The sequence below is a fragment of the Talpa occidentalis genome, unplaced genomic scaffold, assembly GCF_014898055.3.
Source record: "Talpa occidentalis isolate TD23 unplaced genomic scaffold, MPIMG_talOcc4v2.1 talOcc4.54, whole genome shotgun sequence".
In the NCBI taxonomy this organism is placed as follows: Eukaryota; Metazoa; Chordata; class Mammalia; order Eulipotyphla; family Talpidae; genus Talpa; species Talpa occidentalis.
Genome location: NW_023604906.1, coordinates 19845 through 44475, shown reverse-complemented (window position 1 = coordinate 44475; position 24631 = coordinate 19845). Strand labels below are relative to the sequence as shown.

The 24631-nt window shown below is 42.5% G+C and overlaps 1 protein-coding gene across 1 annotated transcript in view; it reads left to right on the top strand.

The window, feature by feature from the left end:
- LOC119260116 (SAP domain-containing ribonucleoprotein) overlaps window positions 1-21760 on the top strand; it is a 32945-nt gene extending 11185 nt beyond the window's left edge. Inside the window, exons 7-9 of the mRNA XM_037528999.2 lie at window positions 532-600; window positions 18368-18457; window positions 21430-21760. Of these exons, the coding sequence (XP_037384896.1) occupies window positions 532-600; window positions 18368-18457; window positions 21430-21471 (201 nt within the window). The 3' untranslated portion in view covers window positions 21472-21760. The remainder of the gene's footprint in view (window positions 1-531; window positions 601-18367; window positions 18458-21429) is intronic.
- Window positions 21761-24631: the final 2871 nt, after the last annotated feature.

Genomic DNA, 24631 nt, shown 5'->3' with positions numbered 1-24631 from the left:
GTGGCACAGCAGACCTCTCCTGGTCCCCTCAGAAGTGTAGTTCAGTCAGTCTACCTGTTCTGCTCCCCACTCTGACTCTGGTGAACCCTCTCACCCCCCACACCTCTGGCCTATACCCCAGCTCTTGTACGCATTAATAAATAAAATAAATCTTTTTTGTTAAAAAGAACTATTTGCATAGACCATGTATGGGAATTAATGATTTGAAATGTAAATGATGGACTTGTTTGAAGGTGATGACTTAGACATTTGTTTGCATTTTTCAAGCAGCGTTTGGCTTACATTGATCTTGAGAACTCCTTAGACATTTTCCCTCCTTAATGGATAAAGGAGTCGAGGCTGACTGCATTCTAGCAGTGGTCTTTTAGTACTTGTTGACATGGATGGGTGCTACTTAGTTTCCTAATTTGGCACATAAATTAACTTTGATATTGTAGGTTTATTTGAATTCTATCTTTGGATCACAGTTTTTGCCTTTTGTGTTGTCTGTTTTATTTTAATATGCGGGGTTCCTCTCTCTTTTTTTAATAGGTTAACCTGGATAAGCTAAAGGAAAGAGCTCAAAGATTTGGTTTGAATGTGTCTTCAATCTCCAGAAAGGTAAAGTACTGTGTTTTTTTGCAAATACAGCAATGTAGGGGCTACAACACCTGGAAGTGGATTGTCCTGAGACTGTATCTGACTACTCAGCACTTCATTTCATCCAGTCATTTGAATATTGCCTCCATTGGCTATTAATTTGCATGGTAGGATTTGTTTCACAGAGATAATCATTTCTTCCCACGGATGGTTTATATTTTCTTACAGAATTCAGATGTAGGTGCATTTGCTTCAACTTCTGATACAGGCATAATGGAAATGAAATAATCAGGGGAAAACAATCCTATCTTTTTTTTCTCTCTCTCTCATTTTTTTGCATAGAAGAACTGGGGAGTAGGCCAGAGGTGCATGGAGGGGAGGGAGTGAGAATTCACCAGAGACAGAGTGGGGAGCAGAGCAGGTGTATTTACTGAAATACACTGCTGAGGGGAGCAGCAGGCGAGACAGGAGAGGTCTGATGTGCAGTGTGGGTCAGCTCCCTGGCTGGGGATCAAACTTTAGGCTGTAGCCAGTGATAGCACTGAGCCTTAACCCCTAGGCCACCAGGGAGGCCTACAATCTTAACCTTTAAGTTAGAATTACCTAGGAACAAAATTTGGAGGTTCTGTGAACAAAAGTGAGTTAAAAAAAGTTAAATCACTCTTTTAATTGCTGACTTTTTAACTTATTAAGATGGCTTTATCAGTACCATGGTATATGGGGTGATTGGTTCTACAGCCATTGCTGTGTTTGGAGTTTTGCTAGACTCATTGGAGAAAACACTGAGGATTCTCCTTTTTGCCTAGAATAGGTTGTCTCTTAATCTTTGTTGAAGTGGTGGCAGGATTCAGGTAGGACTATTTCAAGCCAGAAAGCAATCATTTAAAAAAATCAGGGCCTCCCTGCTGGCGCAGGTGGTTGACCGCAGCATTGTGAAGCTGTCTGCAGCCTCTGCGGTGCCAGTTTGATCCCCGCCAGCTGCGGAGAAACCCACATGGCACAGCAGACCTCTCCTGCCTTGCCTGCTGCTCCCCTCAGCAGCGTCTTCCATCTGTCTGCCTGTTCTGTTCCCCGCTCTGTCTCTGGTGAATCCTCTCACCCTCCCGCGCATCTGGCTTGTACCCCAGTTCTTGTATAAATAAAATAAATCTTAAAAAAAGAATAATAATGGGCCTCCCTGGCGGCGCAGCGATTGAGCGCTGGGTTGTGAAGCTGCCCGCAGTCTCTGCAGCACCAGTTCTATTCCCGGCTGCTGGGCGAGGGTCCCACATGGCGTGCAGACCTGTTCTGCTCTCCACTCTGGCTCTGGTGAATTCTCCTACCCTCCTGTGCCTCTGACTATATCCAGCGCTTGTATAAATCAATAAATAAATAAATCTTTTAAAAAATAAAAAAAAATTTTATATCCCATTTATATTAGGAAGCATTTAGCTCTGAGGAAATCTGTTGGAAAAAACTGACCTGACAATGGTTACATTTTGGTCAGAAAAATAAAACTAAAAAGTTAACACATTGTGTCCTTATGGGCCCATATATGTTCCCTAATAACCTTGCATGCAACAGTGCTCTAATCTTCTTTCCCTTTAGATTACATTTTTGATGTTTACTGGGAATAAACATCAGTTCTCTGTGCCTAGCTTGATGCTGAGAGCACAACTGTTCAGTAGCAGTATTTGCTACTGCTGCAGGTTTACGGATAATATTTATGGGTTGAGAGATAGACAGCATATGTGAGTTTTTTTTTTTTTTTTAAGATTTATTTATTTATTTATACAACAGCTGGGGTATAGGCCAGAGGCACGGGAGGGTGAGAGGATTCACCAGAGACAGAGTGGGGAACAGAAAAGGCAGACTGACCGAAAGCACTGCCGAGGTCTGCCATGACATGTGGGAATCTCCCTAGCTGTCCAGTAATCGAACCCGTGCTGCAGAGGCTGCAGACAGCTTCACAGTGCTTAACCTTCTGCGCCACCTGGAAGGCCCCAAATTATGTGATTAATACCACGTGCACCATAATTGGGAATTGTAAACCAAAGTCATTTGTGTTTTGCTGACTGACCAAGGGGAAGTGTACCTTGAATCTGTGACCCTGGTTCTCATCTGTTGCCCGGTTTTTGTATGTGAGGGCTAGGTGTCTGATTATCTCAGCAATAACTGCACTCCTTTAGGGAATTGTATGTGTTTGCGTGTTCCGTCAAAATATACAAAATGGAATATCATCTCTCACTAATTGGTTCATATGGACATATTGAGAAAAGTTTGTCCCTCTATACCGTCGACTTCAGTTATTATAGTGTTTCTTTCCAAGAGCATCAGCCTTTTCTCATCTCTTTCCCTGGAATCTTTTTTCCACATTTGACCTGTTTTTCATTTTTAATCCATAGCAGGCTGAGTAAAACAAGAGATACATTTACTAACTTACTAACTTTGTGGCTTTAGCAAATCACTAAACTTCTGTGGTCCTCATTTAAAAAACTGAAACTTACTACCTAACACTGTGACTATGAAGAATAAATAATTGTATATTTGAAATTGTCTAATGTCGTGACACTTTGACCTTTAATAAATACTAGTTTTCCCTTTTTTCTTAGTTGTGTTCTTTTGACCAACTGATTTTATGGCTTTAAGTCAATTAACTTCTGTGTTTTAGTTGATCATTGATAAGCTCTGTTTCCATTTTAAATCTCTGAGGGGTTGTAGTCAGATAATAGTAATTGGCAGAAGTCTGATGGTATGAGGGCTGTTCTCTAATAGCATTCATTAGCACATGTTTTAGAAGAGTGCTTCTTAAATACTGTGGCAGAAGCCTAGTTTTTAAAAATTTCCTATGCATCACTGAGTAATACTTTTGTAAAATAAAATCAAAATGTCCCTGGAGGGTCTCCCTGGTGGTGCAGGGGTTAAGCACAGCACTGTGAAGCCATCCGCAGCATCTGTAATACTGGCCAGGGAGCTACCCACATGGCGCAACAGACCTCTCCTGTTTCCCATCTGCTCCCCTCAGCAGTGTATTTCCGTAGATTCTTCTGTTCTACTCCCCACTCTGTCTCTGGTGAATCTTCTCACTCCCTGCATCTCTGGCCTACACCCTAGTTCTTGTATGCATAAATAGATAAAATAAATCTTAAAAACAAAGAAAGACCCTGATTGCTTGCTGATTTCAGTAGACTCTGCTGCAGACCAATGTATATGGTAAAGAGAGAGTTTGTGAGGTGAAGCTGGCCACGGATCAGTAGTGTTAATGACTGATTTTTTTTTTTTAACTCACAATCTGATCATATCCTCTTCATATTTTAGATTTATGGCTTGACCATATCACAGATCTGGGGGTACTAAATCTCTTCTTTTGTAGGTCGACTTTTACATTGCTGTTCATGTATTTCAGTTTTCAGCTCCATTAGTGTACTGTACACATTAGGGAGTACACAGAAACTTAAAGAAATCTGGCTTCCCTTCCCCCCTCAATCATCTGTCCCCTCTTCCCCCTGCCCAAGAAAGGCCTGTCCGTTCATGTTTCCAGCTCAAGTCTCAGTGAATGGAATCCTGTTGGTTTAGGATAATGGGAAGTGACGGGGGGAAGAATGGCCCTGGCATTTATAGACATTTTTTACACAAGAGGCTGTAAATTGTCCCCTCCAACTCTTTGGACTGTTTGAGGCTAGAATGGCATGCCTTTTCTCATACAAACCTCATGGTGACTGTGGGCTGAGAAACCTCCCACCCCCACAAACAAAACAAAACCCAGATAAATAACCTCTGCCTGGTTGGTTCTGATTGATCACAGTTAGGTTTTCTGTCTTGTGCTTAACTGGTTGTTTTTTGTTTTTATTTTGGGTGGTTTTTTTTTCTGTTCAGTTTTCCATTCCTCCCAGGAGAAGCAGTATTTGAGTCAGTCCTGTCGCTGGGCAGGACTTAGCCTTGCACACAGGAAAGTCATCTCTGAAAGGAATGATAGCTGGATAGTGGGAGTGAAGATGGAAAGTCAGCTCAGTAATACTTTATCATAGGATATCGGCTTTGGTATAAAAACTAAGTCTGTACTTAGCGTTGTAGTATCAACTGATAGAACTGATTTGAGTGGATTTGACAACTTTCAGAACATGAAACTTGATATGTTAGAAGGTTACGGGAAATTGAGCTAGATGTAAGTGTCTGAGGGGAGAAAGGGCACAGAAAACACTACCAACCCTAGGGACTAAGCAGAAAACTGGAGTATGATTTATATTCTCCCTCCACAAGAATGTGAGAGACGTGTATGTTACTGCTTTCTGATTCTTGATTGGTAGTAGGAAATATAGGCGTCTTGATTCTGTAGTGATCTTAGTACATCTTGCCTTACTTCTCTACTAGAATAATAGCAGTTTTTCCCTTCTGTGTTGTGCTGTGCCAGAATATAAAAGGTTGAAAACAAACTGTCTCTCCATTGACCACCACCTTGTTGTTGGGGCTGGTAGCTAGAATATTTTTGGGTGGCTGCAGTGATTATTTTCGTGAACCTTTTGTGTAGTTATATATTTTTACTCACCATTGGTTGGAGAAGAATCGCTTCAGAGTGAGAGAGTTATTGGGCTTGCCTTGTTTTTAAGGAGGTTGTTACTGAAATGGGGAATAAAGAGGGCACCCATGCCTCCTTGCAATAAAATTCCATTGTGGCTAACTGATAGTGGGCTGATCTCCGTTTAATTTCTTTGAAAGACCTATTTGCGTCTATCTAGAATTTCCTTTAACCATCTGAAGTAAATGAAAGATTTCCCATTTAGCACTGGGTTTGGTATAGAGTGGTTAACCTTTGGGATGAGGAGAAAAGGAAGTTCACAGTATGGATTTCGGAGTTGGTCACTAACTTTCTTAGAGGGTCTGTAATTGGGATTTGTTGGAGACTAGATTTTTTTCCCAAAGGAAGAACTGTGGGGCCATGCTTGGGACATTGCTAACACAACCGTAAGAATCAGAAGAATCATAAGCTGTGATGAGGAGATTGGTAACATTTTTTTTTTTTAAGATTTATTTTATTTATTTATGCATACAAGAACTGGGGTCTAGGGCAGATGTTGGGGGAGGGGTTTGGGGGGAGCAGAACAGACAGATCTACTGAAATACACAGCAGAGGGGAACAGCGGGCGAGACAAGAGAGGTCTGCTGCACCATGTCGGTCAGTTCCCTGGCTGGGGATTGAACTCATGCTGTAGTGGCTGGCAATAGCTTGATAGCGCGGAGACTTTAACTTCTGTGCCACCAGGGAGGCCCTGGTAGAATATTTTTAAAAGAGGTATGGGTAGGGCCTCCCTGGTGGCGCAGCGGTTGAGCGCTGGGTTGCGAAGCTGCCCGCAGCCCCTGCAGTGCTGGTTCGATCCCCGGCTGCTCCCCGGCCACCGGAGGAGGGCCCCACATGGCGCGCAGACCTCTCCTGCCGCCCGTTGCTCCCCTCAGCAGTGTACTTCGGTCCTTCTGCCTGCTCTGCTCCCCGCTCTGGCTCTGGTGAATTCTCTCACCCTCTCGCGCTTCTGACTGTACCCAGTGCTTGTGTAAATTAAAAAATAATAAATAAATAAATCTTAAAAAAAAAATGTCAAAACTACCACTTTAAAAAAAAAGGTATGGGTAGATTATTTACATCCCCAAATGAGTTGGGAAAGTCACTTTCTGAGTTGGTATGAATTCTTTTTCATCTAGACATACTCAAGTAGCAGAACCTAGGCCTAGTAAACACTTTATTTTCTGTTCCCCTTTCTTTTATATGTATATATATATTTTTAAAAGATTTATTTATTTATTTTATACAAGAACCGGGGTACAGGCCAGATGCGTGGGAGGGTGAGAGGATTCACCAGAGACAGAGTGGGGAACAGAACAGGCAGACTGATGAAATACACTGCTGAGGGGAGCAGTGGGCGAGACAGGAGAGGTCTGCTGTGCCATGTGGGACCCTCCTGGCCGGCCAGGATCGAACTGGCACTGCAGAGGCTGCAGACAGCTTCACAGCGCAGCGTTCAACCTCCTGGGCCACCAGGGGAGGCCCTATATATATTTTTTTGTTTTTGTTCTTTTCATTTACCAGTTTTCGGAATAATGAGTTACTTCCTGGCTGTGGCCTTTTATTTATTTTTTTAAGGGTTTTTTTTATTTATACAAGAACTGGGGTATATAGGCCAGAGGCATGGGAGGGTGAAAGAATTCACCAGAGACAGAGTGGGGAGCAGAACAGGGAGACGGACCAAAGACACTGCTGAGGGGAGCAGCGGGTGAGACAGGAGAGGTCTGCCATGCCATGTGGGCATCTCCCTGGCCTGCCGGAAATCAGCCCACTGTGCCACCAGGGAGGTCCTGTTCCCCTTTGTCATGGGATCCATGGAAAGCAAGAAAAATGCATTAAGAGTGTAGATGGAGAAAATTGTAGATCCTCTTATTCATTGTATTTCATTGATTAAGAGTTTTTGTGGGAAGTTCTGCTTTCATCCAGATTGTCATTTTTCCCAAGAATGCTTCTTCTACTTGAAAAATTATATTTTTTTTTTTTTTTTTAAGATTTATTTATTTATACAAGCACTGGGTACAGTCAGAAGTGCGGGAGGGTGAGAGAATTCACCAGAGCCAGAGCAGGGAGCAGAGCAGGCAGAAGGACCAAAGCACACTGCTGAGGGGAGCAGCGGGTGGCAGGAGAGGTCTGCGCGCCATGTGGGACCCTCCTCCCGTGGCCAGGGAGTGGCCGGGGATCAAACCAGTGCTCCAGAGGCTGCAGGTAGCTTCGCAACCCAGCGCTCAACCACTACGCCACCAGGGAGGCCCGAAATATTATATTCTTTTAACGTATTTTAACAAGCAAGAAAAGAAAAAGGAATGGATTGTATGTAGGATGTTGTTAGCATTTGAGAGTAGCTATCAGAGAGGACAAATTTCATGAAAAGTGAAGGCTCAGCTTCACACAATTTTCTGTATTTCTCAGGGCAGTTTAGGGCCTAATAAAAATTAGCCAGTACTTTATATCTCCTTCTAATTCATAATTTGAAAACAAATACTTGGCTTTTTTCGTCTCTACCTCCCTATATGATAAAAACACAGCACTACTGTCCTGCCACCATTTAGAACAAACCTGGAGAGAGAGTGGTCAAAAAACTGTTTGTTTAAAGAGGAAACAATATAGAAAACTCTCTGACCTCAGTTTATCCCCTCATCTGCTTCTTCATTTGTCCCTGCTGAGGAACAGAACTTGTCTTTTGTCTGTAACACAAATACATCTTCACCCCTCTCCCTTCCTATTCGCCCTCCCCATGCACTCTTCTTACTCCCCTCTATTATGGTTCCAATCAATGATGTCATTATGTGTGTCATTCAACTACTGTTTGAACCACTTGGCCGTAGGAATTTGGAAGAGCAAAGAAACAGTGGAATTTTTCTCTTTCCTGTCCAGGGCTCTTGAAAATGTACTCTAATTTTAGCTGGAGAAATAGGAGTCAGCAATTTCTTCACTCAACTTCTTCTGTCTTCCCACTATGCCCTAACCTTCAAACATACTTTACTTAGCCGTGTAGGAGAGGAAAATTGGACATGAAACATTAAGAAAATAAATTGACTGCTTTAAGAGGAAAAGGTCTAAACATTGGGGGACGCAAGATGAGATTTTTTTTTTAAAAGATTTTATATTTTATTTATTTATACAAGCACTGGGTACAGTCAGAAGTGCGGGAGAGTGAGAGAATTTACCAGGGCCAGAGCGGAGAGCAGAATAGGCAGACTGACAAAGTACACTGCTGAGGGGAGCAGCAGGCGGCATGTGGGACCCTCACCCAGCGGGTGGGGATCGAACCGGCGTTGCAGAAGCTGCAGGCAGCTTTGCAAACCAGCGCTCAACCACTGCCACCAGGGAGGCCCATCAAGATGAGATTTTTTTAATGCTGCAGCAACACTTATAGCTGGCGTTTTATCCTATTTACTATAAATTGGATCATTAAGAAGTTTCTCATTGTGGGTTGCATTCCCATGGTTGTGATCACTAGGGTTTTCTCTCTCTGATTTCATTCATTGAATTTGAGCCCAAAAAACTAGAGGTGGGAAAGTTTATCAGAAAAAAACTCACTCTTTTTCTGTCTCCTCTCCTTTATACCCCACTCCCAGTACTGGCTTTGCATTCTTTCTTTTAACATGTCAGAGCTGGTGACAGTGATATAAAACAAGTTGTGTGCTTCTTTGGTCCTCCTGTCGTCGTTACCCCAAGAGTAAACACAGCCTGGAAAATGAGGGGGAATGCAAGATTCTGTTAAATCTGTTTTACTTTTAAGTGCCTTCAGTTATTTTTGCCAGTCAAGCTCTTGGGATGGAACCATTCTCTTGAGTGTCAGTCTTTTTTTTTTTTTTTTTTAGTGCCATTCTTAGAACAGAAGGCAAATAATTGTTAAAAGCCACCTGTAAATCACAGGATGTTGTATGTCTAGTTGTATATCTAATTTTCGATTGAGTCGTCTGTAACTGGCCTGACTTTTCTAAGCAGAACAATAGCTGTCTTGTTTGATCACTCCGATACCTTCCCCGACTATGGTGAAATGTGAACTAGAATCCAAGTCTATTTATCCTTCAAAATCAGAAAAACTGTTGTATGTTTTGTTTTGGGTGTGTATATGTGTTAGTTTTGTGTGTTTTGGAGGGAAATTTTGGTGCTCAAAGGCTTCCCATAATTATGAGAGCTGTTGCAGTCTAGGAATGGTTAAGATGTATTTAATATTTGAGAGACTAACAGCTGAATAATAGCATTCCTTGGACTGACATTATAAAGAGAGGTGGCATTTCATGTTATAAATGCATATTCATAATTACATGATGGTTCATTTTCTTATGTATTCATCAAATAGCGGGCTTGCTTTTCGTATCTAGTAGCTGAAGGAGATCAGATAAAATCCTATAATATTTTGGAGATGGGGATGCAGCAGGGTATCAGATTGAGCAATATATAGTGATGTTTGCAAACCAGCAAAGTTCCAGTTTTTAATTAATTCTGAGCTTCCTTGTTAAGATCTAGAAATGTTAACTTCATTCCCTGTCCTTTTCCTTTGCTTCTCTTTTTTCACATTTTTAAAAACAATATTTTAGCCAAATCTTACTTCCTTATCCCCAGAGCAGATTCTTAGGACAGAAAATAGAATGTATTTTCAGGGTATACCACATTTGGAATTCACTTCAAATATTGAGTCTTTCAAAACCTTAGCAGTAGAGATTTTGTTATGGGAAAGGAGATTATATTCGAAATGCTTGATGTCTAGATTTTAGAAAATATTTATCAAGTGACGAATTTACTGAGAATAGAGGAGCCAGTTTTAGAAAGAATTTTAACTGCCTTGTTCATGCTTAAATATGAGTTGGTTTAAGAGGAAGAGCAACTAGAAATGAACAGAGCTCTATCATAAGAGGCATCACTTACTGGATTTCTTTAATATTCTAAATGAATAAGTAAAACTCGTGCCTTTAGACAAAATCTTTCTGTTCTCCACCTTATTAATAATATTCTTCCTCTTTCTCTGTATCCCTCATTGTGTATCCGCAATACCTTTGTGTGCTTGAACCTACTTGCCTCCTTTTTATACCCACTGACTTACTCCCTGTCTTGTTTTGGCATGTTCTTTCTGTATTGAACTCCTCAGGGAGAAGAGTCTCTCTGTTCATCTGTCTGTATTTTAAGGCCTTCAAGACAGGTGTGCTCCTCAAAGCCAGCTGTGACTCCTTCATAACTTTCTTCTTCTCCTCACATACCTACAACTGAGATACCCTGTTTGTGTAACCACAGTTTTTTTGGAAGGCCTCTAGTGCTTGAAAGGGGAAATTGGTGTGGAATAGTAGCCTTATTTGGAGTTGTTGAAAAATTCTTTTTCTTTAATTTTGATCTATGTTTTTCTCAAAGTTATTTGCAGTTTCCCCCAACTGCACACAAGGGTCTCCAGCAGACCCTTTAAAAAATACATCCTCCTACGTACACCATTTTGACACTGTGTTGAAGTGAAGCCAGAAATCTGCATGTTAAAATACTACAGGTGAAAAGAATCCCTTTTCCTAGTGCTGATGCTAAATTTTGTAATGTGCAGGTAACTCGCTGTCTTTCTCTGTGCATTTTGAGTAAGACAGCACTCACTTGCCCTCAAAAGTTTTTAGCTTCCCTCTACTGACTTCTTGACATTTCTGCCAAGCTCTGCATCGCTTATCCCTAAAAGCAGCAACTTCCTGGCTTTTAAAGGAGGGAGGTGGGGACTTTTAATAGAAACTTGGGTTCCGGGGGTCTCAAGTGTGAAGCCTTCATTTCCTCCACCTGCCTTGCTTTGTCCTACAATCAGCTAGAGCGAGACCGAGACGACCTCCTCTGGGGTTGGAAAGGAGTGGGGGTTGGGGAAAGAGCTTGTTTTTGGACAAGAAAAAGAAAAAGTGAAGGGAGCTAGTATCTCAGGAGAGTGTTGGTTTTGAGATGACTGTGTTTTGGTTTCAAATCCTGTGATGATGTAGGTTTCCTGGTAGTCTCTAATTCTGGTGTAACTTTAAAATTCTTAGCACGTTTCTGGTTCTAGAAAGTTGATTCTGACCTCACAGTTGAAAGAGATTTTTGAGTGTAGGTAGCCATGCACTGCATTGGGAGGTGGGGGCGGGGGTAGGGTGGGGCGGGGGCTCTGTGTGTGTGTGTGTGTTACTGGAGTGTCTCTTACTGTGTATTGGCTAAGATGACATCATACCTTCTGCTAGTCCGGTCTTTTTTACCTTTAGTCCTGCTTAGACTGTACATTGGTTTTTAGGACCACCCCATGTTCTGTGATCTGGCTGACTTAAAGACTCAGGAATAAACATGTTCAGATGAATTTCAGATACTTGGGCAGGGCGGTGACAGCTGTGTGTTTAAGCATTGAAGTGTTTCTGAGAGAAAAACCATCAGTTGCTGTCATTCACCCTGAGAGTATGAAATTGGAAGCCTACTTACCCTGCAGTGTTTCATAACCTTTACCTCTGGGAAGTCAAGGCCATGTCATTATTAATTTACGGCCGCCTGAAAGCCCCAGGCTCTGCTTTTCATCTTGCGCTCAGTCACATGCAGTGAGAGTTAGGAAGGTGACCATAAGGCTCCTTCTTTTTACCTCACTCTTACCTTACATTCCCTTGGAAAATCAGATTGGCCTGAGAACTATTAACATCTTGGTATGGTAATTCACTTACAAAAGGAGACTGCTATTTGTTATTTTTGTGAAATGTGACCTTATAGCTCATTGCTAACCTCTCTTCCATCTTTCCAGGAAAATACTTCCTAGGAAGTAACTGTTAAAGTGGAATAAACAAAGTGTTTAAGTCCTGGTGGGAATATATATGAGACTTTCAATGTGATACTTTATTTTTTATAAAGATTTATTTTATTTATTTATGCATAGAAGAACTGGGGTGTAGGCCAGAAGTAGGTATGGGGAGGGAGGGAGTGGAGGTGAGAGGATTCACCAGAGACAGAGTGGGGAGCAGAACAGGCAGATGTACTGATATATACTGCTGAGGGGAGCAGTGGGAGAGACAGGAGAGGTCTGCTGTACCAGGTAGGTTAGCTCCCTGCCTGGGGAGAGAACTCATGCCACAGTGGCTGATGATAGCTTGATAGCGCTGAGAGTTGAGCCCCTGCACCACCAGGTAGGCCCTATATGAGACTTTTAAATTGAATATGTGTTGGATGTAAATTGTACAGCTCAGTATTAAAACAGCTATTGGAGAATGACCGGTTCCAACTCATAGCAGTACCTGAACTTCCCTGAAATGCCCTTTTCTACTTGTCAAGATATCTCTGACTTAAATCTTTCTGCTGCTTATCCACAGTGTAAGGAAGAATGATTGGTGAGTGAGTTTGTTGCACTGACCAGGAAAAAATGCCTGAGTTGGTTAATTCTTTTGGTCTCCTCAGGGGATACCTAGGCTATTTTTTATTTGAATTCAGTAAATACCCTTGCTTAGTGTTTTGAATTACAAAATTCAAGTTCCATAAATAAGCCTAGCTTTCATTTGGATCACTGATTTGTTTCTCTTTATGATCCAAAGTGACACCGATAATAAGATTGAGGAAGATGAACACTTTCAACAAAACCATGTGGTACTAATTAAATCAAAGTGGACACCTTTGAGCAGGCAAATACCCATAGCATATGAAGCTTGGAGCATTATTATTTATTGTCTTCTGTGTAAAATTACTAAGTTTTGAAAAACATTCTCTTGAATTTGAATTTTAAAGATACAGGTTGGGTTTGGAAGGCAGCAAAACTAGAACCATTTTGGGTAGAGATCTTATCATGGATACTATTTGCTTAAAAAGATGCAACTACTTTAGAAAGCATCTGTGATATTTCAGAAAAATAATTGTACCAGATCTTACATGTGGGACTTAATTCCTGGTTACAGTGTGTATGCCATTGAAACCATTGGCAAGATCCCTTTATTTAAAAATTTTAGTGTTTACCTAATACCTCTGTCCCCTTTTTTTTTCTTTGGGAGCATCAAGTTGGTTTTTGTTTTTTTGTTTTTTAATCCCATTATATTTAGAGAGAGGCATAAGCTCTTAGAGCCAGTCCCACCACAGTAACTGACTGCACTTCATCTTGCCTTCTAACCCTCTAGCTCAGGACCAGAGCCTCCATCTCTGGAGTTCACCTGCCTGCCTGCCGGCCTTCCTCCCTCCCTCTCCCTCCACCTCCCCTCCCTCCCTTCCCTCCCTCTTCTTTCCTTCCTTTCTTTCATTTATGCATACAAAAGAACTGGGGGACAGGCCAGAGGTGTGGGGGCTAAGAGGATTCACCAGAGTCAGAGTGGGGAGCAGAACAGGCAGACTGACTGAAATACACTGCTGAGGGGAGCAGCGGGCAAGACAGGAGAGGTCTGCTGCTCCATGTGAGTCACCTCTCTGGCCAGCCAGGATCGAACTTGTGCTGCTGTGGCTGGCGACAGCTTGATGGTGCTGTGTCTTTAACCCCTGCGCCACCAGTGAGGCCCCCTGGAGCTCGTATTTCTTACCACAATACTTCTGGCCTCTCCTTTCTAATAGAAATATTTGCAAAACCACTTGCCAGGGGTAGGCCATATATTTGGCTCCAGACTTTATAGCAGTGAGTAAAAAGAAGAAAATATATTTGTTCTGTTTTTGTAGTGAGGTAGAAAACTTAACAGCTTGCTCAGAAAAAGCATAATTTGGGGTTGAGCCAAAAAGAAAAATTTCCCATGGGTCCTCATAATGCAGTAATGTAAAGAACATTGACATGCATCATTACAGTAGCTCAATTATGAATTTATAAGCCCCGTGAGATTATGGATCATTGTCTTACTCATTTTTCTGTTCCCATTGTCAGAACAGTGCATGACCCAAAGTAGAAACTCAGTGGATATTTGAATGACTAGTGGATGAATGAATTGATTTTAAGGGTTTCAGTGTCATTGAAAATGTTGAGCGAAGTTGGTGTAGAGTAATTCAGTGAATACAGTTCCTCTGGGGCCTTAAGAATACCTGGGATTAGGCCTGCTGAGTGAGAGGTTGGAGCCTGGCTCAGTTCCCTTGAATGTATCTTAGATAGATGTTGTTATTTAGTAAGATTTAAGTAGCAAGTCAGCTGACGGCCAGTAATTTCTACACGCACAATCCTCTTATCTTCCCCTAATTGTTGTGTTTTTTTTTAAAGCTTACTCTCAACAAGAGGAAGGGAACTGTTCAAAAGAGAAGACCCATATAAGAATCGCGGAGCAGTTTTGAGACAGTTATTAATTATTAGGGGTGATGAATTAGTGAAGTCTGGCAGCATAGATTTATGTTAGGGTCATGAAAAGAGAAAGATGGCTTAATAGTACAGGCGGGGAAGACTATGGTTTTGATTCTGCCACACTTTAACTCTAAGTGTAGTCATCTGTCCAGGTGTCGGTGTTCACATTCCTTTGCAGCTAAGGGAGTTTCCTTGTTGCTTTGGTTGTGGGTTTGTTACCTACTTTTGATTATTTTACTTTTGATGTAGAAAGAATTAATTGTTATTTTCAAAATTTTATTGATAATCTCAGATTTTGTTTCAAGGACAAGAAGGAATGTGCAATAAAAATAATAGCTAACACTTTGTAAATACCTGTATGATAATTCTGTGCACTGCCCCTGCCCGCTTTCACACGTGTAATTTGCATCTCAGGGCTTCCTTGGGTGTCTGTTTCTATCTCAGCAGGAATTGTTTTCTTTACATGGCCTGAGGATTTTCCAAATATGGAAGGGAAACAAAGAGAAAAGAAAATTTTGAAAATTGAAGATGTCTTCTGAAGGGCTCAATTTAGAATTATTTTATTCCACTTTGGAAAATACAATGATGATGATTCATAGGGTATTTGACTTTATTAAATCTATGCATCATGCTTTCTGCTCCGTGCTGCTTTTGTGGATCTTCTCTTTTGCACAGTTCCCTTTCTCTTGTCTGAGCTTTTGGAAAAAACCACACGACAGTTACGGGATGGTAAGAGGATTGTGTGTGTAGAAATTACTGGCCGTCAGCTGATTTGCTATTAAATCCTAGTGCGAAGGTGGGGGATGTGAAGTGTACAGATTGGTGGGAGTGTTCAATGCCTGCGTTACTCAGTAATGGTGGATTTTGGATTTTGAGGATTGATTTTGGATGCAAGTTGTATGTTTTGAGGGTTTTTGTTTGATAGGAGGTAAGGACACTTCAGATTCAAGCACTGCTCTTCCCACACAGGAGCATACTTAGGAAGAAAAAAGATGGGTTAGTAGTTGAAAGTTTGCTGGAGGGAAGTGGGGGAGGGAGGAAGAAGGGAAAGGTTTGCAAATGCATGTGACACTGAGCTAGAGGGGTCAGTGCTGCTTGCAGATGCACAACCCCATTTGTGCACTTGAGCATGGCCTGGGGGAGCACTGGCCTGATGAATGCTGAGAGCCAGGAGAGATGCGGAGAGAGATGCAGAGAGATGTGTTTGATGGAGGTAATTTCCCTCAGATGGGTCTCCCATCCCATGAATCAAAACCTGTCAGCAAGCAGCGAAAGACGAGCGAAGTGTATTGTGCGCTCCTTTCCATGCCGCATAGTCACGCTAGAAGGGCCGAGGGGAGATCATTAGGACGGTGTTGATTTACTGGGCCTGTTATGCACTTTCCCTGCAGGGCAAGGAGGAAGGAGGCTTTGAGGGGGAGCTGAGGGGTGCTGGGTAGGGTGGAAAGGGCAGGCATGCGCAAAATAAATAAAATCCTCACTGGTCTTTGTGGGTGAGGGGTGGGCAGGCTGCTCGTTGGGGGGGGGGGAATGGTATTGTTATTTCCCGTAGAGCCCCCCGGGTAGATCTGGAGCAGATGCTCCCCCTGGATCTCCAGGAAAGGCATCAAAGATCTGATTAGAAAAGGAAGCTCATGGGGAAATCTCTGATACTTGTCTTAGTGGTTAGAGAAGTGTTCCCACCCGGCTTTCCTAGTCCTTGTTCTTTACTCAACTTTAGTTCGAAAGGAGATACAAGAAATGTAATTTCAAAGTGAAATTCCTCATTTCAGACTATAGCAAAATGCTAATCCAGAGGAAAGCCTCTGACACATTCCAGATGGACATGGGCTTTGTAGTGAGGTTTGTGAGGGGCGCGCCACCAGAGCTTGCGCTAGTGGAATGGCTGGGCTGCCCAGACAGCCTCTCCCTGTCGGACCTGAACTGGCTGGAGTACCCCCAGCATGGAACTGAATGAAAGAAAGTTGTATTGGTGCAGTTTGTCATGCCCTGACTCTCTCCAGGAAGGGCATGGGGGTGCTCCTTTTATTCCCTCTGAAATTGTTTCCTTCCTGGCCTGGAGGCACCAGCAAAATGGAGCTGTTTTATCTAGAATATTCTAAAGTTTCTCATTTTGAAATCTCCTTCAGATCCCTTGCTTACTTTTACCTACATGGAAGTGACTTTCGTAAATAAAAATGTAGTAAGGCCTGTGTTCATTGAAAATCCCCGTAATTATTTTATTATATAGTTCAACAGATGAAATAGCCAGTTAGCCGATATTGGAAACAAATTTAGTTGAAAATCTTTAATATAAGATTACAAGTGAACTCCTTTCCCTAGATGCTGGTTACACAGTAGAGGCATGTGGTATGTGGATGGGGCAATAGCATTGACCCAAAATGAGTGCTGTGGAAGTAGTGAGAGGTGGCAAACAACTATTATTAGCTAAGGGTTCTAGTGAGTCTTCTTCCATTGGGAATTGGGCACTGGCTCTGTTCTGTTACCATTCTTGCAAAGAAATGCTTATATGAGATACCCGAGGAGTCAGGAAAGTAAGTTCTTGAGTGAAATACTCTGGGTTCTATTCCTGGCTTTTCCGCTTACTACTCGTGAGACTTGGACAAGCTCCTTTATTTTTCTAAGCCTCAGTTTTCTTTTCTATGAAGTTAATTTTGTCATAGTAACCTGTGTATGTCATAGTACCCATTATGCTTAAGATTATTATAGAAAGTGAGTTATTGCATGTAAAGAACTTCAAACTATACCTGGCACCCAGTAAATACTCAAATGTTAGCAGCTGTAATATTACCATTATTTTATGGGTTTTTTAATATTTATTTTTTTAATTTTAAAGATTTATTTATGCATACAAGAACTGGGGTGTGGACCAGAGGTGCGGGGTGGTGAGAGGATTCACCAGAGAAAATGGGGAGCAGAACAGGCAGATCTACTGGAATAAATAAACTGCTGAGGGAAGCAGTGGGGAGACAGGAGAGGTCTGCTGTGCCATATGGGTCAGCTCCCTGGCTGGGGAGCGAACTTTCGCTGCAGTGGCTGGTCATAGCTTGATAGCACTGTCTTTAACCCCTGCGTCACCAGGGAAGCCCTTAAGATTTATTTTATTTATTTATATATACACAAGAGCTAGAGTGTAGGCCAGAGGAGCAGGGAAGGTGTAGGGGTGTGTGCGCGCGCACGCATGTGTGTGCATGTGCACACCAGACAGTGGGGAGCAGAACAGGCAAATGTACTGAAATATATTGCTGAGGAAAACAGCAGGCAAGACAGGAGAGGTCTGCTGCACCATGTAGGTCAGCTCCCTGGCTGGGGATTGAAGTCATGCTGTAGTGGCTGCCGATCGATCGCTTCATGGTGCTGAGACTTAACCTCTTGTGCCATCAGGGAGGCCCCTATTTAATGATTATTAAAAACAAGAATAGGGGCCTCCCTGGTGGCGCAAGGGGTTAAGCACTACACTATGAAGCAATCTGCAGCACAAGTTCAATCCCCCCGCTGCCAGGGAACAACCCACGTGGCAAAGCGGACCTCTCCGGACTCTCCCGCTGCTCCCCTCAGCAGTGTATTTCAGTCAGTCTGCCTGTTCTGTTCCCCGCTCTGTCTCTGGTGAATCCTCTCACCCTCCCCCACCCCCGCATCTCTGGCCTGTACCCCAGCTCTTGTATGCATAAATAAATAAATCTTTAAAAAGAAAATAGGTGCATTCTACCACCTTGCTTTCTGTGGGTATTACTCAGTTTTCCATATCTGTGTGAACTACACGAATTTCTTCAGCACAAATGTGTTTTATGGATATTTCTTGCTTTTTTTCCACTCTACTTGTCTTGTGAATATTGAGTTCCTATTAAAATTAAGTTTTTAGTTATTCAGAGATAATGAGTACTATATATGCTAGCTACTCAGTTTTCTGTCTGTTTTATCTGTATGATCCTGAGTTCTTGGCACAAGGTTGACTGGAATATTATGACCATAAGTTAAAACTTCACTCCCATTTACCTTGTGAACAGAGACTATAGCTTGTTTCAACCCTTTTCTTTGTCCCTGAATAGTCTGAAGATGATGAGAAGCTGAAAAAGAGGAAGGAGCGGTTTGGGATTGTCACAAGTTCAGCCGGAACAGGAACCACAGAGGATACAGAGGTAAAATATGCCTAAATGCTTCATAAAACTTTTTTTTAAAGATTTTTAAATTTATTTTTGCGTAGAAGAACTGGGGTGTAGCCCAGAGGTGCAGGGGGTAAGAGGATTCACCAGAGACAGAGTGGGGAGGAGAACAGGCAGATCTACTGAAATACACTGCGAGGGGAGCAGAGGGGAGACAGGAGAGGTTTGTTGAGTCACGTGGGTCAGATCCCTGGCTAACTGGGGATCGAACTCAGGCAGTCGCAGTGGCAGTGCTGAGACTTGACCCTTAGGCCCCCAGGGAGCCCTGCTTCAGGAACTTTTGGAGAGAAATGAGGATAAACAAACTGATTTGGAGAAACGGCTGATATTTCCTTGGCTTGCTTCTTAAGTGCCAGGGTGACAGTATGTCATCCTCACTGAATTTGATCAATATACTTCATTCAGTGTTAGAGCTAGTTATCCTAGTAAGAAAGAGTGCAAGAATTTGCAGCAACATGGATGGCGCTGGAAGGGATCATGCTCAGAGAAATAAGCCAGAAAGAAAAAGGAAAATACCGGATGGTCTCACTCATAGCAGGAATCTAGAAAACTTACATAAGGGACCAGGAAAAAGAAGAACTATAAGAAAGTAAAAATCAAAATCAACAAACAACTATGAACAGAGACACTCTATGGGGTGGGGGGGGTGGGGAGGGGAAGGATTGGGGTCAAAATAAGGGGGTCACAATTGTATGGGGAATATAAAAATTAAAAAAATTATATAAAAGAATTGAATAAAGAGAAAGTACAAAAAAAAAAGAGTGTAAGATTTGGACTCAGATAGCCTTGGATTGAAAAGTGGCTCTGCCACTTGGTATCAATTACAAGTTATGCTTTGCTTTTTTTTTTTTTTTTTTTTAAGATTATTTATTTATGCATACAAGAGCTGGGGCACAGGCCAGAGGTGCGGGGTGAGGGGGTGAGAGGATTCTGTGGGTATTACCCACAAAGACAGAGCGGGGAACAGAACTGGCAGCCTGACCGAAGTACACTGCTAAGGGGAGCAGCGGGCGAGTCAGGAGAGGTCTGCTGCGCTATGTGGGTTGCTCCCTGGCTGGCTGGGGATTGAACTCGTGCTGCAGAGGTTGTGGACAGCTTCATAGGTTGCGTTCCAACCCCCTGCACCACCAGGGAGGCCCGCAAGTTATGCTTTTCTGAGCCTTCAGCTTCATTATCTGGAAAGTGGAATTAATACTTTGAAGAAGCATGAAATGAAATGATTCTCGGTAAAAAGAAACAACTCTTTGTAAAATGCTTGACATGGTGCCTTTAATACTGTACTTGTTAAGTAGTAATATCTGTGATTGTTACATGCCATGCATATTTCTTTGATCGCTTCATGCAAGCCCTGACTAATCTAGCCTACCTCCCCTCTGGATTAGGACAGTGGACTCAAATAAGACTGTTGTTACCATTTTATTTACAACTAGCTTCTCAAAATGAAAGCGTCTCCCATCACCCCCAGCAAGATTTGTGTTAATCTGTACCCCAGCTTTCCCTGGAGTAAATCTTACTCTCTGAGGCTGAGCATTGGCAGACTGCTCAGAGCCTTGACAAATACTGATTTGCTGACTTGAGAGTCTCTCTAATAGAGATCGGGTGTCACCTGAGGTGTGCGTGAACACTTGAAATAATGAATATAGAAACTTCCTGCATGGTGAAGAATTTGAAATGTTCTTTTATACATTTAAAGCGTTAACTACTTTCCATCTATTTCTGGAAATGGCCTCAAAATCTTAGTCTCTTTATGAATAAGTATCAGAATCCAGTTTATTCTTTCCACTAGGAAAAAACTAAGAGTTTGTATTCTTTATGCTACTAATTCAGAACAAAGCATTACCTGTTGTCAGTCTTCTTACTTACTGACTTAAACTGACTCCCTAAGATAAGGCTCTCTTTTTAATTCTAGTTAGGATAAACTAGAAGTAAACTTAGGCTTCTTTTTAATTCTAGTTAGGATTATTTCTCCTTTTTTAAGGATGCTATTATTAAACCAGACATACTTGCTAAAGTGGTGCTTTGGCCTCTCCAGGATACAGCAGGTGGGGATTTATTTTGCTTTGTGGCAAGGAATAGTGGCTTTTGTTGGCTGAGTCAATGTATATAAGGGAGTAGTTAACTTCTGAGACAGATGGATTTTGCATTAACCAGATGACTTTCATTTGATGCCAAAACATTTTATCAGTAGTCCTGGTAGCATAGTCTGGGCTGATAGGCACTCAGCTTTTCCTTTTAATCTGAATTAAACCACCTGTCTATATGGAATTTTAAAAAGTCCCCTCTTTGTTGGGGGAAATGGTTGGAGTGAGGATGGATTCAGTGCCGTGTGTGAACTGCTCCCAGAACAGAAAGGTGCCTCCCCCTGCAGGCAGGCCTCCCTCATTTGTGCTCGCCGGTGCTGCCTCCCTTAAGAGATCCATGGTGGGTACCCTCCATTTACTCTGCTGGCACTGAAGATGTGTAGACCTCTCTGTGCATTTGGAGGCATCAGAAAGAGTTGCTGGTTGGGCTTGACTGCCCAGGAGGGCATCCCCTCACCTTCTCTACAAATTGACCAACCTTTGTCCTCCCTTTGTCTTCCGTAACCTTCCTTGTCCCCAGTGACTGGAAGACATTCTCCAGCCTGTTAAGAGGTCATCGTTTGAGGCTAACTTGCTGTAAGACTGAGTGACCCTTCAGGGATCTTTCCATTTTTACCACTGCTCTCCTCTCTACCCACCTTCCCCGGTCTTTTCCTCTCCTTACCCTCTTTTCCCACCAAGCCTCCTCCGCCTTAACGGGGTCACTAGACAGATTCAGGAATGAAACCTCTTGACTGCCGAGATTAGGTTTCGGTCTTCCCTTCTCGGGCCAAGTGATAGTCCATGTGAGTTTGATTCAAGCAGCCAGGAGCCCAGGCTACTGTTGCTTTGTGATCTAATTTTTTTCTTCTTGCTTCCTTGTTACAGGCAAAGAAGAGGAAAAGAGCAGAGCGTTTTGGGATTGCCTGATACAAAGCTTTTGATGCTCTATTTTCCAGTCGTTTCCAGCTCTCTGATTCTTGGTCATATGTGTGTATATATATTATACCTAAATGCACAGTCATGCGCCTAGGTCCTGCCTTGCAGTGAGGGAGCATGTACCCCAGGTACATCTGTGAACTCCAGCAGCAATTTGACTTATTGCTGTTTCAACTTTAAGGTTGTTGTGTTACTAGTTGTTTTTTTTTTTTTTAATTAATATTATTATTTTGCTTGTTAATAAAAAAATAGAAAAGAGAACAATGTGTCTTATTAGGTACTCCTTTGAGCTCTTAGAGCCAGATTAGGCCAGATGAAGGGAAGGAACTTCAGGGACAAGTATTATAGGGAATTAGCCATAATTCCTTTATCCTTCGGAAAAGAGGAGAAAGAAAAGGACGGAGTCTATCCCCTTAAGCCTGTTTATTCCCTTCTCTCACACTCACCAGCATCCTTTTACAAAACTCTTTGTCCTCCATGAAGAGGCGAGGTTTCACCCTGAAACTTTGCTTTGCTGCATGATTGAGCATGACCATGAAATGGAGAATTCTGTGGAAGTATACAAGGATATAAATACAAGGGCTAATAATAATGATCAGTAGTTATGAGCTATTAATGAAACTTTTTTCTTAGATAAAATGTAGTCCAGAAGTACTCTTACTTTTAAGAGTGACCTTGTATGATACTGTGGGTTTTAGCGGAAGCCAGTGTGTGGGGCCCTGTTGTGCTTCAGGAAAGGAGCAGACCAAGCTGCCTCCCAGCACTGCAAGAATTGTAGGGACTCAAAGCATGACAGGATGTCTTATTACCTAGATCACTGGGAACATAAGCAGTGTGGCTGGAAGCTTCTACTTCCAATTAAGCCCTGTGCAGCTTTGTGGTTCTCTGTTGTAGAAGCCTAGTAGTGTGATTTTGGTGGCATTTCTCAGCTATTACTAAAATCCATTTTCCTTGTCAAACCTCTCTTTAGAAAGGTTTGGTTGTCTCCATGCTGGCCTCTTATTTGCATTTGAAGTTTCACAGAGATCCCAGACCTGCTTTTTAGGTGGTTGGTATAGGGTTTCTCCTTTTAATCTTTATTTCTGGATGTCTCTATTAATATCGTTTTGTTGTTTTGGTAATAAAACTTAAGGGCCTAACACTTTATCTAAAGACTTTGGTACCCTGATGAGATCTTTGTTGCTTGATTTCTATTAAAACCTGCCTGTGATTAATAGAAAAGTAATGGTCTCTTCCTAACAACAGTCACTTTGCACATAATCTTTTTGGTTGCTGAGGTGGACAGGAACCTGAGTTTAAGTGCTTTAGGACGACCTAAGTTTAGCCATTTGCCTTTTTGCTGTGAATTTCGTCCCATTCTGAGACTTTGGAGAAGTGCACAAAAGGGGAAGCTGATTAAGCTACTCCTTCCCTTTTTTTTCCTCTGGCCTCTCTGTCTCCCTCTCATTTCTTTATTCCAGGCTGTGATCTTGAATCTAACTTTTCTTCTCTGTTCTCTATCTGAAGACAGAACCTGAGAGAGTAGTTTGATAAATTGGTAAAGGAAGGAATAGAACAGATGCTGATATTTGAGAGGAGCACTGGGTCTTTCACGCTTTGTCTTCTTGTCCTGTATCACCTTTCAGGAAGGTGTTCAGCCTTCCTCCTAGGATTCTTTTCCAGAAGCCCGCATAGTGATTCTTCTCCCTACTCATTTCCCCAAGTCTTTGATACAACTACTTAATATGGAATTTTCACTAACTTTTTCATCGCATTGCACAGCTGTTCTTATGTTGGTCAGAAATCTCACTTCCAAGCCTGCACATCAAATCCTCTCCTTCCTGTCTCATTATAGTCATGCCATGCTTTTTGAAAATGAATATTTCAGGACACCAGTGTCTTTTTTGCTAACTCAGTCTTAAAATAATAAGCCCATTTAAGGCAGAACAGGCATCCAGGCTTGTAATTCTTTATCTGATCCGAGTACCTTTCCTTCCTATCCCTCAGTCTCCCTAGTATAGCTGATCCAGGATCCAGATGTGGTTAACTGACTCGAGTGTTTTTTTTCCCTGTCCTGAAGCTGTGACATTCTCTGCATACCTGGAAGCTTTTAATGAGGGAGTCTGTAAAAGACGTGGAGGAACTAGCTTCCTTGGCTATAAATCTGTACCTTTTTATGGTTCTCTAGGATCATCCTCTTTTCTTCCACCATCATTCTAAACTGCCCTTCCCCCACAGCCTCAGTGCTTGGGAACTGGTGACGATAACAAGGCTAGAATCTTCTGTGGGGTGAAGGCCATAGGAAGGTATGAGTAAGAGCAGAACTGCTTGCTGGTGAGTCCTGTCCTGTCGCCATGTCTGACACAGCAGCAGGCCAGGGGAATAAGGACGGAACTTGTATAAATAAGGGAGCGTAACTTTGCCCCCTGTTGTTTCTTTCTTTTTTTTTTAATAGAGGCATTTTTTTTATTATTATTATTTGTTTGTTTTGTTTATACATGCACTGGGTACAGTCAGAAGCGCGGGAGGGTGAGAGAATTCACCAGAGCCAGAGCGGGAGGCAGAGCAGGCAGAAGGACCGAAGTACACTGCTGAGGGGAGCAGCGGGCGGCAGGAGAGGTCTGCGCGCCATGTGGGACCCTCCTCCGGTGGCTGGGGAGCAGCTGGGGATCGAACCAGCGCCGCAGAGGCCGCGGGCAGCTTTGCAACCCAGCGCTCAACCGCTGCACCACCGGGGTGGCCTCCCCTGTTGTTTCTTACGAGGGTCTCTAGCAGGCAATGTCTCTCCTGATTATTGAAATCTACCGCAGTGTAACTCCCCCTTCTCGCACCGCGTGCCCACAGTTGTTTCCCTGCAGAGGCGCTGAAGGGGATGACAGGCAGGTTTCACGCTTCTGCAGGCTCTTTGGACCTAAGGTGCTCCTAGTTGCTTTCCTATCCTCAGTTGCCCTTGATTGTAGTTTCTCTACCTCTAAGGCTATTATTAATCACTTAAAATGGGGTGCTGTTTGGCAACAACTTAAGTATCCTACCACTAAGACCCTGGACAAACTAATTATCCTGTGACTTGTTCTAGACTATCCCATTAGCAACCAACCCTATTGTGAAGGTTGCTGTTGCTCTATACTCAGCACACCTTACCATAATCTGCATTGTAATCATTAAGTATTAC